The following is a 12,198-nucleotide window of genomic DNA, read 5'->3' as shown; positions in this document are numbered from 1 at the left end:
TGGCAGTGCCAGCAGACAAGGTGCCTGTCCTCTCTGGCCTCCTCACACAGGACCGCCAGAGGGCAGCAGCTCCTCCACCTCTCTACGAGTCATCGTGCCATCTTCAAAGTTGCGATGACTGAGGACTGCCAGCCACATCGTTGAGCAAACCCCCTCAGCAGAGCCTGCTCAGGCCCCACAAGCCAGAGGGCAACTGCCAAGATCATTTGGGCCCACAAAACACCACAGTCAGCAATCTGCCTCCAGTGCCGCTGTCAGCGAGGGAATGGGGCACCAAGAGGTATCCGCAAACTTAAGCTTAAGGCACAGTGAGCAGTGCAACGGGCTGATGTTTTTTTGTAAAGATCACGGGTGTATCAATCAGTTCAGATTTGATACTTTTGTTTTTTTCACTTAAAGGTCATGAAGAAAACTGACTACTTTGCTCACAAGCCCTGAGTTTCCTGTATATTCGATGGGTTTTGACCTCGTCAGTGCTTGCTGAAAGGCGGTTGGAACAGCAAACTTTATTACTGAGGCAGTGATGCAACCTTGGGTTCATGGCCCGGTTTTGCGTGAGATGTTTGGGAAGGAGGCGGTGCCCTTGGTCCGAGACGAAAGGCAGGCATTGACCGCCTAACTGAAGGAACGCTGAACCTCCGACTGTTATATCTGGAAGGGCACGAGCAGCAGATACCAGGGAACACTACCGCCTGGGGAGATCCCCTCCGAGTCACCCGCCATCCTGACTTGGAAATATATCGGCAGTTCCTTTACTGTCACTGGGTCAAAATCCTGGCACTCCCTCCCTAACAGCACTGTGGGTGCACCTATATTACATGGACTGCAGCTCAGCACCAGCTTCTCAGGGAAAATCAGGATAGGCACTAAATGCTGGGTGAGCCAGTGCAGCCCACAGCCCCTAAATGCATTTTTCAAAGGTTCATTTTGTTTGTTTAAAGTTGTGGACATTTGTGACTTTATTCACCTGTAAGACTTCAAACTACGCCTTCTTTAAACAAAGAGCTACTGGTCCCTCACTGGATTGGAACAATATTATCTGATGTAAAAAGAATATAAATTTAATGTACCGTTTTCTGTTCCAGGTCTTCCACCTCTGATTCTCCACACAATGGTATTGTCCATTGTTGCACTGATTTCTGCCTCTGTGATCTTCGTTGGAATAATACTTCTATGTTTGCACCACGACATGAAAAAAATAAGTAAGAAAAACATATTATTTTTGCAGTTTGCGGTTAGAAGTTGAAAAAAGTCTTAATTATAATTTAATAGTGAGATGGTGTGGATGCCGGAATCTGAAACCGAATCTGTGGCCAGACCTGCTGAGGGTTTCCAGCTTCCTCGGTTCCCCTCCGTCCCAGCACAATGACAGGGCCCCCTTGCCCTCACTTTCCACCCGACTAGCCTCCGTATTCCACAAGACCATCCTCCGCTATTTCTGCCCAACTCTAGTGTGATGCCACCACGAAACACATCATCCCCCTCCCCCCACCTGCGCTGTCAGCATTCCACAGGGAATGCTCCCTCAGTGACACCCTGATCCACTCCGTCATCACCCCAAACCCTCATTCCCTTCCCACAACCCTTTACTTCCTCCTCGCCATTCAAGGCCCCAAACACTCCTTTCCGGTGAAGCAACATTCCACTCGCGCCTACTTCAGCTTGGTCTATTGCATTCTCTGCTCCTAATTTGGTCGCCTCTACACTGGGGAGACTAAACACAGTCGCACTCGCTCATCCCGCATGCATGGCCCCAGCCTTCCTGTTGCTTGCCATTACAACGCTGCATCTGGCTCTCTTGCCCGCACGTTCATCTTTGGCCTGCTGCCTTGGCTAGTGAAACCCAAAGCAAACTGGAGGAGCAGCATAATCTCCTCTTCCGATTAGGCATGTTACTCCGCATCGAGTTCAACAATTTTAGACGGTGACCTTTCTCCACCTTCGTAACCTTTTTCTGTGTCCCAAACATTTTTTGTTCTGATGCGAAAATCCTCCCTCCCAGACCGGGCCACTTGTTCTTTCGTTTTGCTACATCTTCGTTGCAATCTCTCCCAGCTCCCACTAATCGCTGTTCCACTCACCCTAAATATAATCACATTTTCTCTTCTTTAGTTCCGAGTCACGTGGACTCGAAATATTGGTTGGGATTTTCCGGCCGTTCATTTGCTGTGGGATTCTGCGGTCCACCGGCAGCACAACCCCGGAACAGGTTCCCGGTGGCGTGCGGTGGCTTCCATGGGAATTCCCATTGGCAGCAGCGGGAAGAGAGAACCTTGCCACCAGCGAATGGTGCGCTGCCTCCTGCTGCCGAGAGAAACGTGGCTGGGAGGTCGGATGTTCCCATCCAATAACTTTCCTGATGGATGCTGACCTGCCGAGTTTTCCCAGTATTTTCTGTTTTCCTATTCTGATTTAATCATTGGGCATTGTGAAAAAGTTAAATATGACACCGAGTCATCTTAAATTCTGCTTTTGATGTAATCAGTAATTTATTCAAACGTCTCAGTATTTTCAGCTGGGACGGCAAGGTGGTGCAGTGGTTAGCGCTGCTGCCTCACGGCGCCGAGGTCCCAGGTTCGATCCCGGTCCTGGGTCACTGTCCATGTGGAGTTTGCACATTCTCCGCGTGTCTGCGTGGGTCTCACCCCCACAAACCCGAAGATGTGCAGTGCAGGGTAGGTAAATTAGCCACACTAAATTGCCCCTTCATTGGAAAAAAAAAATTGGATGCTCTAAATTTATTTTTAAAAATAAAATAAGTATTTTCTGCTTGAAAGAATGGGTGGAAGTAGATGCAATAATAACTTTCACAGTGGAACTGGAGAAATACTTAATGGGAAAAGAAGTGCTAAGTTATGGGGAAAGAACGGGAAGGTGGGACAAATTGGTTCACTCTTCCAAACAGATGGCAAAGGCACGATGAGACAATTTATTTTTTCTTCCATAGAATCCCTACAGGGCAGAAGGAGGCCATTCGGTCCATCGAGTCTAAACTGACCCTCTGAAAGAGCACCCTACCTAGATCCACTCTCCCGCCCTATCCCTGTAACATGATTCTCTTGATTTTTCTGCATGCGAGTGTCACTGGTAAGGTCAGCATTTGTGGCCCATCCTTATTTGTCTTTGAACTGAGTTGCTTGTTGGACCATTTTAGAGGGCATTTAAGAGTCAACCACATTGCGGAGTGTGTCTGGAGTCCTATGTAGACCAGACCAGGTAAAGGTGGCAAATGTACTTCCCTAAAGGGCATTAGTGAACCAGATGGGTTTTTACAACAATCGCCGATTGTTTCATGGTCGCCATTGCTGAGACTAGCTTTATATTCCATATTTATTAATTGTATCAACCCTGGTGGGCTTTGAACCCGTGTCTCCAGAGCGTTAACCTGGGCCTCTAGATTAGTGGCAAGACCGTCATCTCCCATTGTGGCTTACCACTCTTGTAACTGTCTACAATTCTGGGAGTAATGTTGATGCCCATTTGTTTCTTTTTCCAGATATGGATTTTCATCGAAAAGCACTCCTATTCTTGCAGGTCGCTGCAATGCTTTCGTTCATCATTCTCTTTGCGGCTCTGCTGTGCTGGCTACAGGCTGAAGGTATGAGCGCTCATGTTTGTTTTGTGTCGCTGTTAGTAACTATTTTTATCATCCAGTTGGTGCTGTAATTTAATAGTTATGAGAACAGTAACAACTTGCATTTATATAATGCGCTTCACAGGAGCATTTGACACTGAGCCAGAAAGGAAGGTGGAAGTAGATGCAATAATAACTTTCACAGTGGAACTGGATGAATACTTAATGGGAAAAAAAGTGCTAAGTTATGGGGAAAGAACGGGAAGGTGGGACAAATTGGCTCACACTTCCAAACAGATGGCAAAGGCACGTTGAGACAATTTATTAGATCAGATGACCAAAAGCTTGGTCAAAGAGGTAGTTTTAAAGATAATCTTAAAGAATAAAAGAAAGGTGGAATCGTGGAAAAGAGAGGGTGCAAGGAGGGAATTTCAGAGTTTGCGGCCTCAGCGACTGAAGGCACAGCCACCAGTTCAGGGACAGTTAAAATCGTAGATGCACAATGAGGCCAGAATTAGAGATATCTCGGAAAGTCTGAGGGTGATTACAGAGATTGGGGGGGGGGGGGGGGAAAGCCAAGGAGGGTTTTAAAATCAAGGTGCTGCTTAACCAGAAGCAATTGTAGGTCAGTCAGCACACTGCGTGTGACCTAAGACGAGGACAGCTGAGTTTTGGGTGACCTGAATTTTAAGGAGGGTAGAATGTGAAAAAGCCGCCAGGATTTAGATTTATTGTCAGGTGTACTGGGGTACAGTGTTATGGGTCAGGGTTTAGAGAATCCCAAAGTGTATCATGGAGTTCACCTGACCCACAACTTTTAATAGATTGTGGTATGGGGAGCACACGGCCCACTCTACAGGTGTGGTACAGCAGAAATGGAAAAGTATTTTTTAAAGCAAAACAATGTTTATTCTATGAACTCAAGTTAACCTTTCTAAAACAAACAGTGAATATCTTAGCAACCATTAATTCAAATACACCCCCCAAAGAATACAACACTAAGTAACCTGTATGCTGTCCTTTTTCACCCAAAAGACTTAACAAACCTTTAAACATAAGCACAGAGTTTTCAGTCACTACTGAAAACATTTATAATTCTTCTGAATTCACCAAATGATCCAGAGATAGTCTTTGGATGGCAGAGATCAACAGTACAGCCCTTTGTTTTAACTCCAGATGCAGCTCACTGAAAAACACAGACACACCCAAGCTTTTTCTCAAGCTGAAACTAAAAAGCAGAACTCCGCTCCACCCACACTCTGACATCACTCCAGTAACATGAGCAGCTCCATTTCTCAAAGGTACATTTCTTAAACACCCATTTCTTAAAGGTACTCTCACATGACAACAGTGAAAAGTATTGTCCTGCATACAGTCCAGGCAAATCATACCATACATGAAAAACAGTACATACGATAAAATGAAGAAGTCTAGTGGTAACAAAGTTATGAATGAGGGTTTCAGCAACAGATGAGCGGAGATGGGTCAAAGTAGGGTGATGTTACTGAGGTGGAAAAAGCTCAGACGAAGATGACATGAACGCGAGGTGGAAGCTTATCTTGGAGTCAATTTGAGCCCAGTGTTGCAAACAGACTGGTTTGATAACAGAGTGTTGCCAGGGAGAGGTATAGAATCAGTGGAAAGGCAATGCATTCCAACGATGGGTTGGAATCGGCGCGTACGGAACGGACAATTTGACGGACATTGAAAGGTCCGTTGACCTCGGATGGGAATTTCTGTCCTCTGAGCGAGCAGGACCAGAAAATACTGCCCAGTAACTTCAGTTTTTCTACTATTTAATTGGGAAAACATTTCTGCTCATCCCCGGGTCACTGTCCCTGTGGAGTTTGCACATTCTCCCCGTGCCTGCATGGGTCTCACCCCCACAACCCAAAGATGTGCACGGGCCATGGATTGGCCACGCTAAATTACACCTTAATTGGAAAAATGTTTAAAAAGATAAGCAGGCTGATAGTTCAGCAACACCAGCCAGAGGTGTTTAGGGAGGTGGCTGTGAGGTGCATCTGGCTGTCACCAGCCTGCATATCAAAACAAATGCTGTGCTTTCAGAAGATGTTGCCAAGGGGCAGCATTTCATGAAAAATTGGAGGGAACCAAGGATAGAATCTTGGGGGACATCAGAGGTAGCGACACAAAAGCAGGAAGGGACCTGTTGCAGGTGAAGAGAACTGAAAAAAGAAAGATTTGCATGTGCACTATCCTCTCACAACCTCAGAACATCCCAAAACTTTCCAGCCAATTAAATACTTTTTAATTGTCGTCATTGTTGTAATGTAGGAAATGAAGTTGCCTCAATATAAATTTGTAATTACACTGTTACTCCAAGCGTTGAGGCAGAGTTCACTGTATCTTTGAAGGGACAACTTCCGGTGGCGGCTATCATCATAGTATCATAGAATTTACAGTGCAGAAGGAGGCCATTCGGCCCATCGAGTCCGCACCGGCTCTTGGAAAGAGCACCCCACCCAAGGTCCACACCTCCACCCTATCCCCACAACCCAGTAACCCCACCCTACACTAAGGGCAATTTTGGACACTATGGGCAATTTAGCATGGCCAATCCACCTAACCCGCACATCTTTGGACTGTGGGAGGAAACCGGAGCACCCGGAGGAAACCCACGCACACACGGGGAGGATGTGCAGACTCCGCACAGACAGTGACCCAAGCCGGAATCGAACCTGGGACCCTGGAGCTGTGAAGCATTTGTGCTATCCACAATGAGGGAGTAAGTCGCACATTTGGTGGCTCTCGCTCCCGTCGGACTTTTAGACCTTTTCCCCCGATTTTTTCGAACTTCTGAGCACTGGAGTGGAAAACAACAACACTGTAGATCTGGATCCATACAGAGTTGTATGGACTTGAGGAGTAGAAGGGAGCGAAAACAGGCGAAGAAGGGGCTGAACAAAGGTGGTGTGGAAGTTCAAGCGGGAGGAAAGATGGCCGACGAACGGACCACAGAACGGACGGCCCAGACAGCACTGGACGACATGCTGAAGGTCATGAAAGAGAGAGCTTCGCAGCACTGAAGCGGGACAATCTTGAACCGCTTCAGAAAGCGGTGGAGCGGCTGGACGCCCAGGATAAGAAGGTCCAGGCACTGGAGAAGACTGTGGAGGAGCAGGCGGATTTCCAAACGGTAGCGGACGTGGAAATTAGAAAGTTGAAGGAGCATCTTTGAAGGGACAGTTGAAAAGCCTAATGGGGTGGACTGGATAGTGCAGTTAGTTATGGATTACTCCGGCAACATACAGCAAGTGCTATCATACGAAACAGGAGCAGAAGCAGGCCATTCTGCCCCTCAAGCCTATCCTTGCCATTCCATAAAACCATGGCTGACCTGGCTGTGATTTGAATTCCACATTCACCCCAAATAAACTTTCACTCCCTTGCCTAACAAAAATCTATCTACCTCCACCTTAGAAATATTTAAAGATTCTGCCTCCCACCTCCTGAGGCAGAGAATTCCAAAGCCGCACAAACTCAAAAGAGAAAAAGGTTCTCTTCCTGTCCTGAACTCTTAATTGTAAATGGGTGTCCCCTGGTCGTGGAACAGGCCGAGTGGTCCATTTTCTGTGCTGTCAGCGTCTATGGTCTATAAGTACAGAATTCCCTTAAGTTAGCTCCAGTTGGGGCAGCACGGTGGCACAGTGGTTAGCATTGCTGCCTACGGCACTGAGGGCCCGGGTTTGAATCCCGGCCCTGGGTCACTGTCCGTGTGGAGTTTGCACATTCTCCCTGTGTCTGCATCCCCACAACCCAAAGATGTGCAGGACTAAATTTCCTCTTAATTGGAAAAAAAAATTGGGTACTCTAAATTTATATTTTTAAAAAAAGTTTGTTCCAGTTTTTATTTGTATCTCTTATCTAACCAATGAATCTGTGTCATTTCAATCACTTTTTGTTCTTTCAACAGGGATTTCTGCAACTATAGTTGTCATGTTGGGGATTTTGTGTTTCCTGCTAATACTCACCATATTATCGGCATGTAGCATAAATTTCTGGGCCATGAAAACATTCAAAGTTATCTTGAATACCAATTGTAAGTTCAAACCTGGATTTTATTATAATTTATATGACATTTTTAATACTCTGGATTCAATTTCCTCTTCCCATTCTCTGCTCAATGTAAAGAGTCCCATTAACCTCCTCCGAATGAGTTCTGCTATCGCTGTATTCTGACTCTGAAAACAATCACTGGTTTTGGTGAATGTTCTTGGGACTTGCCATTGAGCAAATTATTTCCTTGATCCCATTACTTTAACAAATTCCCTTTATTTTACTCTTTTATTTAAATCCTCTCTCCCTACCTGGGTTTCCAATCATCATGTTCCCCCATTATTACTGCTGGTTGTGTAACAGAGACATGAGGCCACACTGGCCATCCACCAACTGGGCCAACCAGCAGGCCCCCCCCCCCCCCCCCCCCCCTCCAAGAAGTCCAAGTTGCTGTGGCAACATACACTTTTACATGTTGTCTGCAGCTGTGGGCCACAGAAACAGAAGAGTAAGCCATCCCTGGAATCAGTCGGGTAAGCCTTCGTTGCACTCCCTTTATGGGAGGTTTATACCTCCTTGGGTAAGGAGAGGAAGAGCGTAAAACATTATCACTTGAAATTAAATTAAATTAAATTAAAAATCGCTTATTGTCAAAAGTAGGCTTCAATGAAGTTACTGTGAAAAGCCCCTAGTCGCCACATTCCGGCGCCTGTTCGGGGAGGCTGTTATGGGAATTTAACAGTGCTGCTGGCCTGCCTTGGTCTGCTTTCAAAGCCAGCGATTTAGCCTTGTGCTAAACTTGCCCCGGCAGCATAGTGGTCAGCAGCACCAGCGTCCCAGGTTCGATTCCCCGCTGGGTCACTGTCTGTGTGGAGTCTGCACGCTCTCCCTGTGACTGCCTGGGTTTCCTCCGGGTGCTCTGGTTTCCTCCCACAAGTCGCGAAAAACTTACTGTTCGATGAATTGGACATTCTGAATCCTCCCTCAGTGTACCCGAACAGGCACCGGAATGTGGCGACTAGGGGCTTTTCACAGTAACTTCACTACAGTGTTAATGCAAGCCTACTTGTGACAATAATAAAGATTATTATTATTATGATTTCACTTCCTCTGTTGTTATTTGTTTATGCATTGAGGGTGTCACTGGCTGGGTCAGCATTTATTGCCTATTCCTATTTTCCCTGAGAATGTGGTGGTGAGCTTCCTTCCTGAACTGTTGCAGTCCATGTGGTGTTAGAGAGTTCAATGCTGTTAGAGAGTTCCAGGATTTCAACCCAATGACAGTGAAGGAACTGATATATTTCCAATTCAGCTTGGAGGAGAACCTCCAGGTGGCGCTGTAGCCACGTGTCTGCCATCCTTTGAAGGTGCTGTTGAAGGAGCCTTGGGGAGTTGCTGCAGTCAGCCTTGGGGAGAGTCCATTCTGCAGCCGTGGTGTGCCGGTGGTGAAGAAAGTGAATGTAGTGGATGGGCTGTCAGTCAGGCAGGTTGTTTTATCACAGAGTCACTCTGGGACCGGAGTGGTCCCTGCTGCCTGGCACAACCATTGCATTGCTCTCTGCCGTTCCTCCTGTCTCCATAGAGGAGGCAGGCAGCAATGAATACACCCACCATTTTTCTGAAGGTCTCCTCTTTGCTGGAATACTGAGAAAAAGACGTGAGCGAGCCTCCGTGTCCAAATGATATCGTTCTGCCGGTGACTTGCGATTGACTGTGGGATAGAACATACAGTGCAGCAGGAAGCCATTCGGCCCATCGAACCTGCACCGACCCATTTAAGCCCTCACTTCCACCCTGTCCCCATAACCCAATAACCCCATCTAACCTTGTTGGACACTAAGGGCAATTTAGCATGGCCAATCCACCTAGCCTGAATTCAGAATGTTCAAATGACCTAACAGCACGTCTTTCAGGATTTGTGGGAAGAAACCAGAGCACCCGGAGGAAACCCACGCAGATGCAGGGGGAATGTGCAAACTTCACACAGTCACCAAAGGCCGGAATCAAATCTGGGTCCCTGGCACTGTAAAGCAGCAGTGCTAACAACTATGTCACCCATGTTACGTCCTGAGATTTGAGGTGAATGGGCCCATGTCCCAGGTAGACCACGCCTCTCCCCATCTTGAGGATAGTTGCACCAGGAAAAATAGGGACCCCCCACCCTGCCACAAAACTTCCAAGTGCCCACCCCTATGCTACCCTGACTGTGAATATACCATCTGTGCCTGAGTACTATGCCAGGAACCCCCACCCCCAGACCACCTTGCATGAGGTGATGACGGCACCCGGAACACTATGCTGGGCACAACTGATAGTGGACTGAGATGCCCTCCTCCTCCCTGGGCTAGGGTAAGGACTGTCCGTGGAAGCTCAGCAATGCGACCTGAAGCACCTCTTCACTCTGCTGTCCTCACATTTTTGGCCCCTACCTGCCTATATCCCAATTCTGTCCCAGAGGACTATTCCACTAATTCCACCCCAGCTATGTGTCTAAGTGCAACCTTCCCCAGTCTTCCACCTCCCTACATCTCCCCCTATTTCCTGTCTCCGAGTGTCACGTTCCCCAGTTTCCCCACACCCCCAATCAAGCCTTTTCCCTCAATTCTCTCCCTTGTCCTCCTACCTCCCCCTTCCTCCCCCAGACAAGCCGTAACCCTCCAGCATATTACACCCCACACTCACCTTACCACTGGTCTGGTATATGGACTCTTACCTCTGGTATATGGATCCTCATCCTTGACAGCCAAGTGGTGCTGCCAGCGAGGCCAGTGCGGAGTCAAAGATGATGCGAGCAATGCAAGGTCGGCGAACAAACCTCAAAGTCACGAGTCAAGTGCTAGTCGCAAAGTGTACGTCCCGCTTACATTGCTACTGTGAAACACAAAGCTGTCTCCCTGTTGACCTAGCGTGGGCGGATGATACCTGAAAACAGCAATAATAATGAGTATTCAGGATATTTTAAATGTATTCAAATTGCCAACGTGTTGTAGTGGGAAACACTCCTCTATTAAAGGTCTGGAGCGGACAATCTGCTTTTACAATAAGGGAAACATCTGTTTGCTCCTGCGATTATGGTGATCAGGAATGGAAATCCTGACCCAAACCTCTGGCTTGGGGCTTAAACCTGTGACCCTCTGACTCAGAGACACACCTGACAACTCTCTCTGGTACTCCCTCAAAGCGAGGAGGACACTCCCCATGGAGTACAGCCTGCGGCACAGATATGGGTGCGGAGTCTTTTAACATGGGGAGTCTGCTGCGTTGCAGCTGCCACACGGTTCTGGCTGACTAAGAGCCTCTCCTGGTCTTACTGCCGCCTTTGGTGTACTGGAAGGACTTGCAGGTTGATAATCAACCTCTTTGACCACGTTATGAAAGCACCTTCCCTGGTTAACCAATGCTGGAGTGGGACTCAAACCCAGAACTGCTGCTTCACAAGTCGGGATGCTGCCACTGCACAACCTCCACAGCTGACAACGATATTTGTCACCCTCAGGTGATCCAAAAATCCCAAACGCACAAATTTTCCTTTTATATTTTCTGACCACTTGCATTCTCCAGAGACACAGCACGGGGTAGACAGCTCAGGATGTGTGTGTCCGTGATGCGTGCTCTCTGTGATTCTTTCGGTTTTATTTTTTGCCAGGTTGCCGTGTCACTCTGGATGCAGTAACTCCAATGGGCGGACTGATTGTGATATGTACATCAAGTATTCTGCTCTGGGAAATAAATAAACTAGCAGGTGAGTGTCCAATGATAAAATCAACAGGGGTTGATTTAGGGGCTTGTTCTTCACTGGCTTTGAAAGCAGACCCAGGCAGGCCAGCAGCACGGTTCAATTCCCGTACCAGCCTCCCCAAAGAGGCGCCGGAATGTGGCGACTAGGGGCTTTTCACAGTAACTTCATTTGAAGCCTACTTGTGACAATAAGCGATTTTCATTTCATTCCATTCAGATTCTGAAATTTAAGGGCTAATTGCTGAGGTATTTTTGCCAGTTTTCATGGACATGTGCTGAAGGATTGAAGTTTACACTGCAAAAGGAGGCCATTTGACCCCTTGTGTCTGTGCCAGCTCTTTACAGGGCCAAACTAACTCTAATTCTATCATAAAAGCAAATTACTGCGGATGCTGGAATCTGAAACAAAAACAGAAAATGCTGGACAATCTCAGCAGGTCTGACAGCATCTGTGGAGAGAGAAGGGAGCTAACATTTCGAGCGTTAATAACGTTCTCATAGAATTTACAGTGCAGAAGGAGGCCATTCGGCCCATCGAGTCTGCACCGGCTCTTCGAAAGAGCACCCTACCCAAGGGCAACACTTCCCCCCTATCCCCATAACCCAGTAACCCCACCCAACACTAAGGGCAATTTTGGACACTAAGGGCAATTTATCATGGCCAATCCACCTAACCTGCACATCTTTGGACTGTGGGAGGAAACCGGAGCACCCGGAGGAAACCCACGCACACACGGGGAGGATGTGCAGACTCCGCACAGACAGTGACCCAAGCCGGAATCGAACCTGGGACCCTGGAGATGTGAAGCAATTGTGCTATCCACAGTGCTACCGTGCTGCCCCTTCTGTACAACAATAATTTCTCT

The 12,198-nt window shown here is 47.5% G+C and overlaps 1 protein-coding gene and 1 long non-coding RNA gene across 3 annotated transcripts in view; one reads left to right on the top strand and one right to left on the bottom strand.

Moving 5' to 3' along the window:
- The window catches only part of LOC140390339 (uncharacterized), a 58,084-nt gene that overhangs the window by 21,549 nt on the left and 24,337 nt on the right, over positions 1–12,198 (bottom strand). Inside the window, exons 2-3 of the long non-coding RNA XR_011934619.1 lie at positions 10,308–10,516; positions 1,071–1,171 (exon numbers count right to left, since the gene is read on the bottom strand). This is a non-coding gene — a long non-coding RNA (uncharacterized lncRNA). The remainder of the gene's footprint in view (positions 1–1,070; positions 1,172–10,307; positions 10,517–12,198) is intronic.
- LOC140390338 (uncharacterized) overlaps positions 1–12,198 on the top strand; it is a 49,052-nt gene that overhangs the window by 24,039 nt on the left and 12,815 nt on the right. For both annotated transcript variants that reach the window (XM_072475413.1, XM_072475412.1), the window contains exons 5-8: positions 1,086–1,202; positions 3,497–3,598; positions 7,512–7,637; positions 11,241–11,336. In XM_072475413.1, the coding sequence (XP_072331514.1) occupies positions 1,086–1,202; positions 3,497–3,598; positions 7,512–7,637; positions 11,241–11,336 (441 nt within the window). The remainder of the gene's footprint in view (positions 1–1,085; positions 1,203–3,496; positions 3,599–7,511; positions 7,638–11,240; positions 11,337–12,198) is intronic.

This window comes from Scyliorhinus torazame, chromosome 14, assembly GCF_047496885.1.
Source record: "Scyliorhinus torazame isolate Kashiwa2021f chromosome 14, sScyTor2.1, whole genome shotgun sequence".
NCBI classification, from domain to species: domain Eukaryota; kingdom Metazoa; phylum Chordata; class Chondrichthyes; order Carcharhiniformes; family Scyliorhinidae; genus Scyliorhinus; species Scyliorhinus torazame.
Note: the sequence above shows the minus strand (reverse complement) of the source record. Positions and strands in the feature narration are given on the sequence as shown.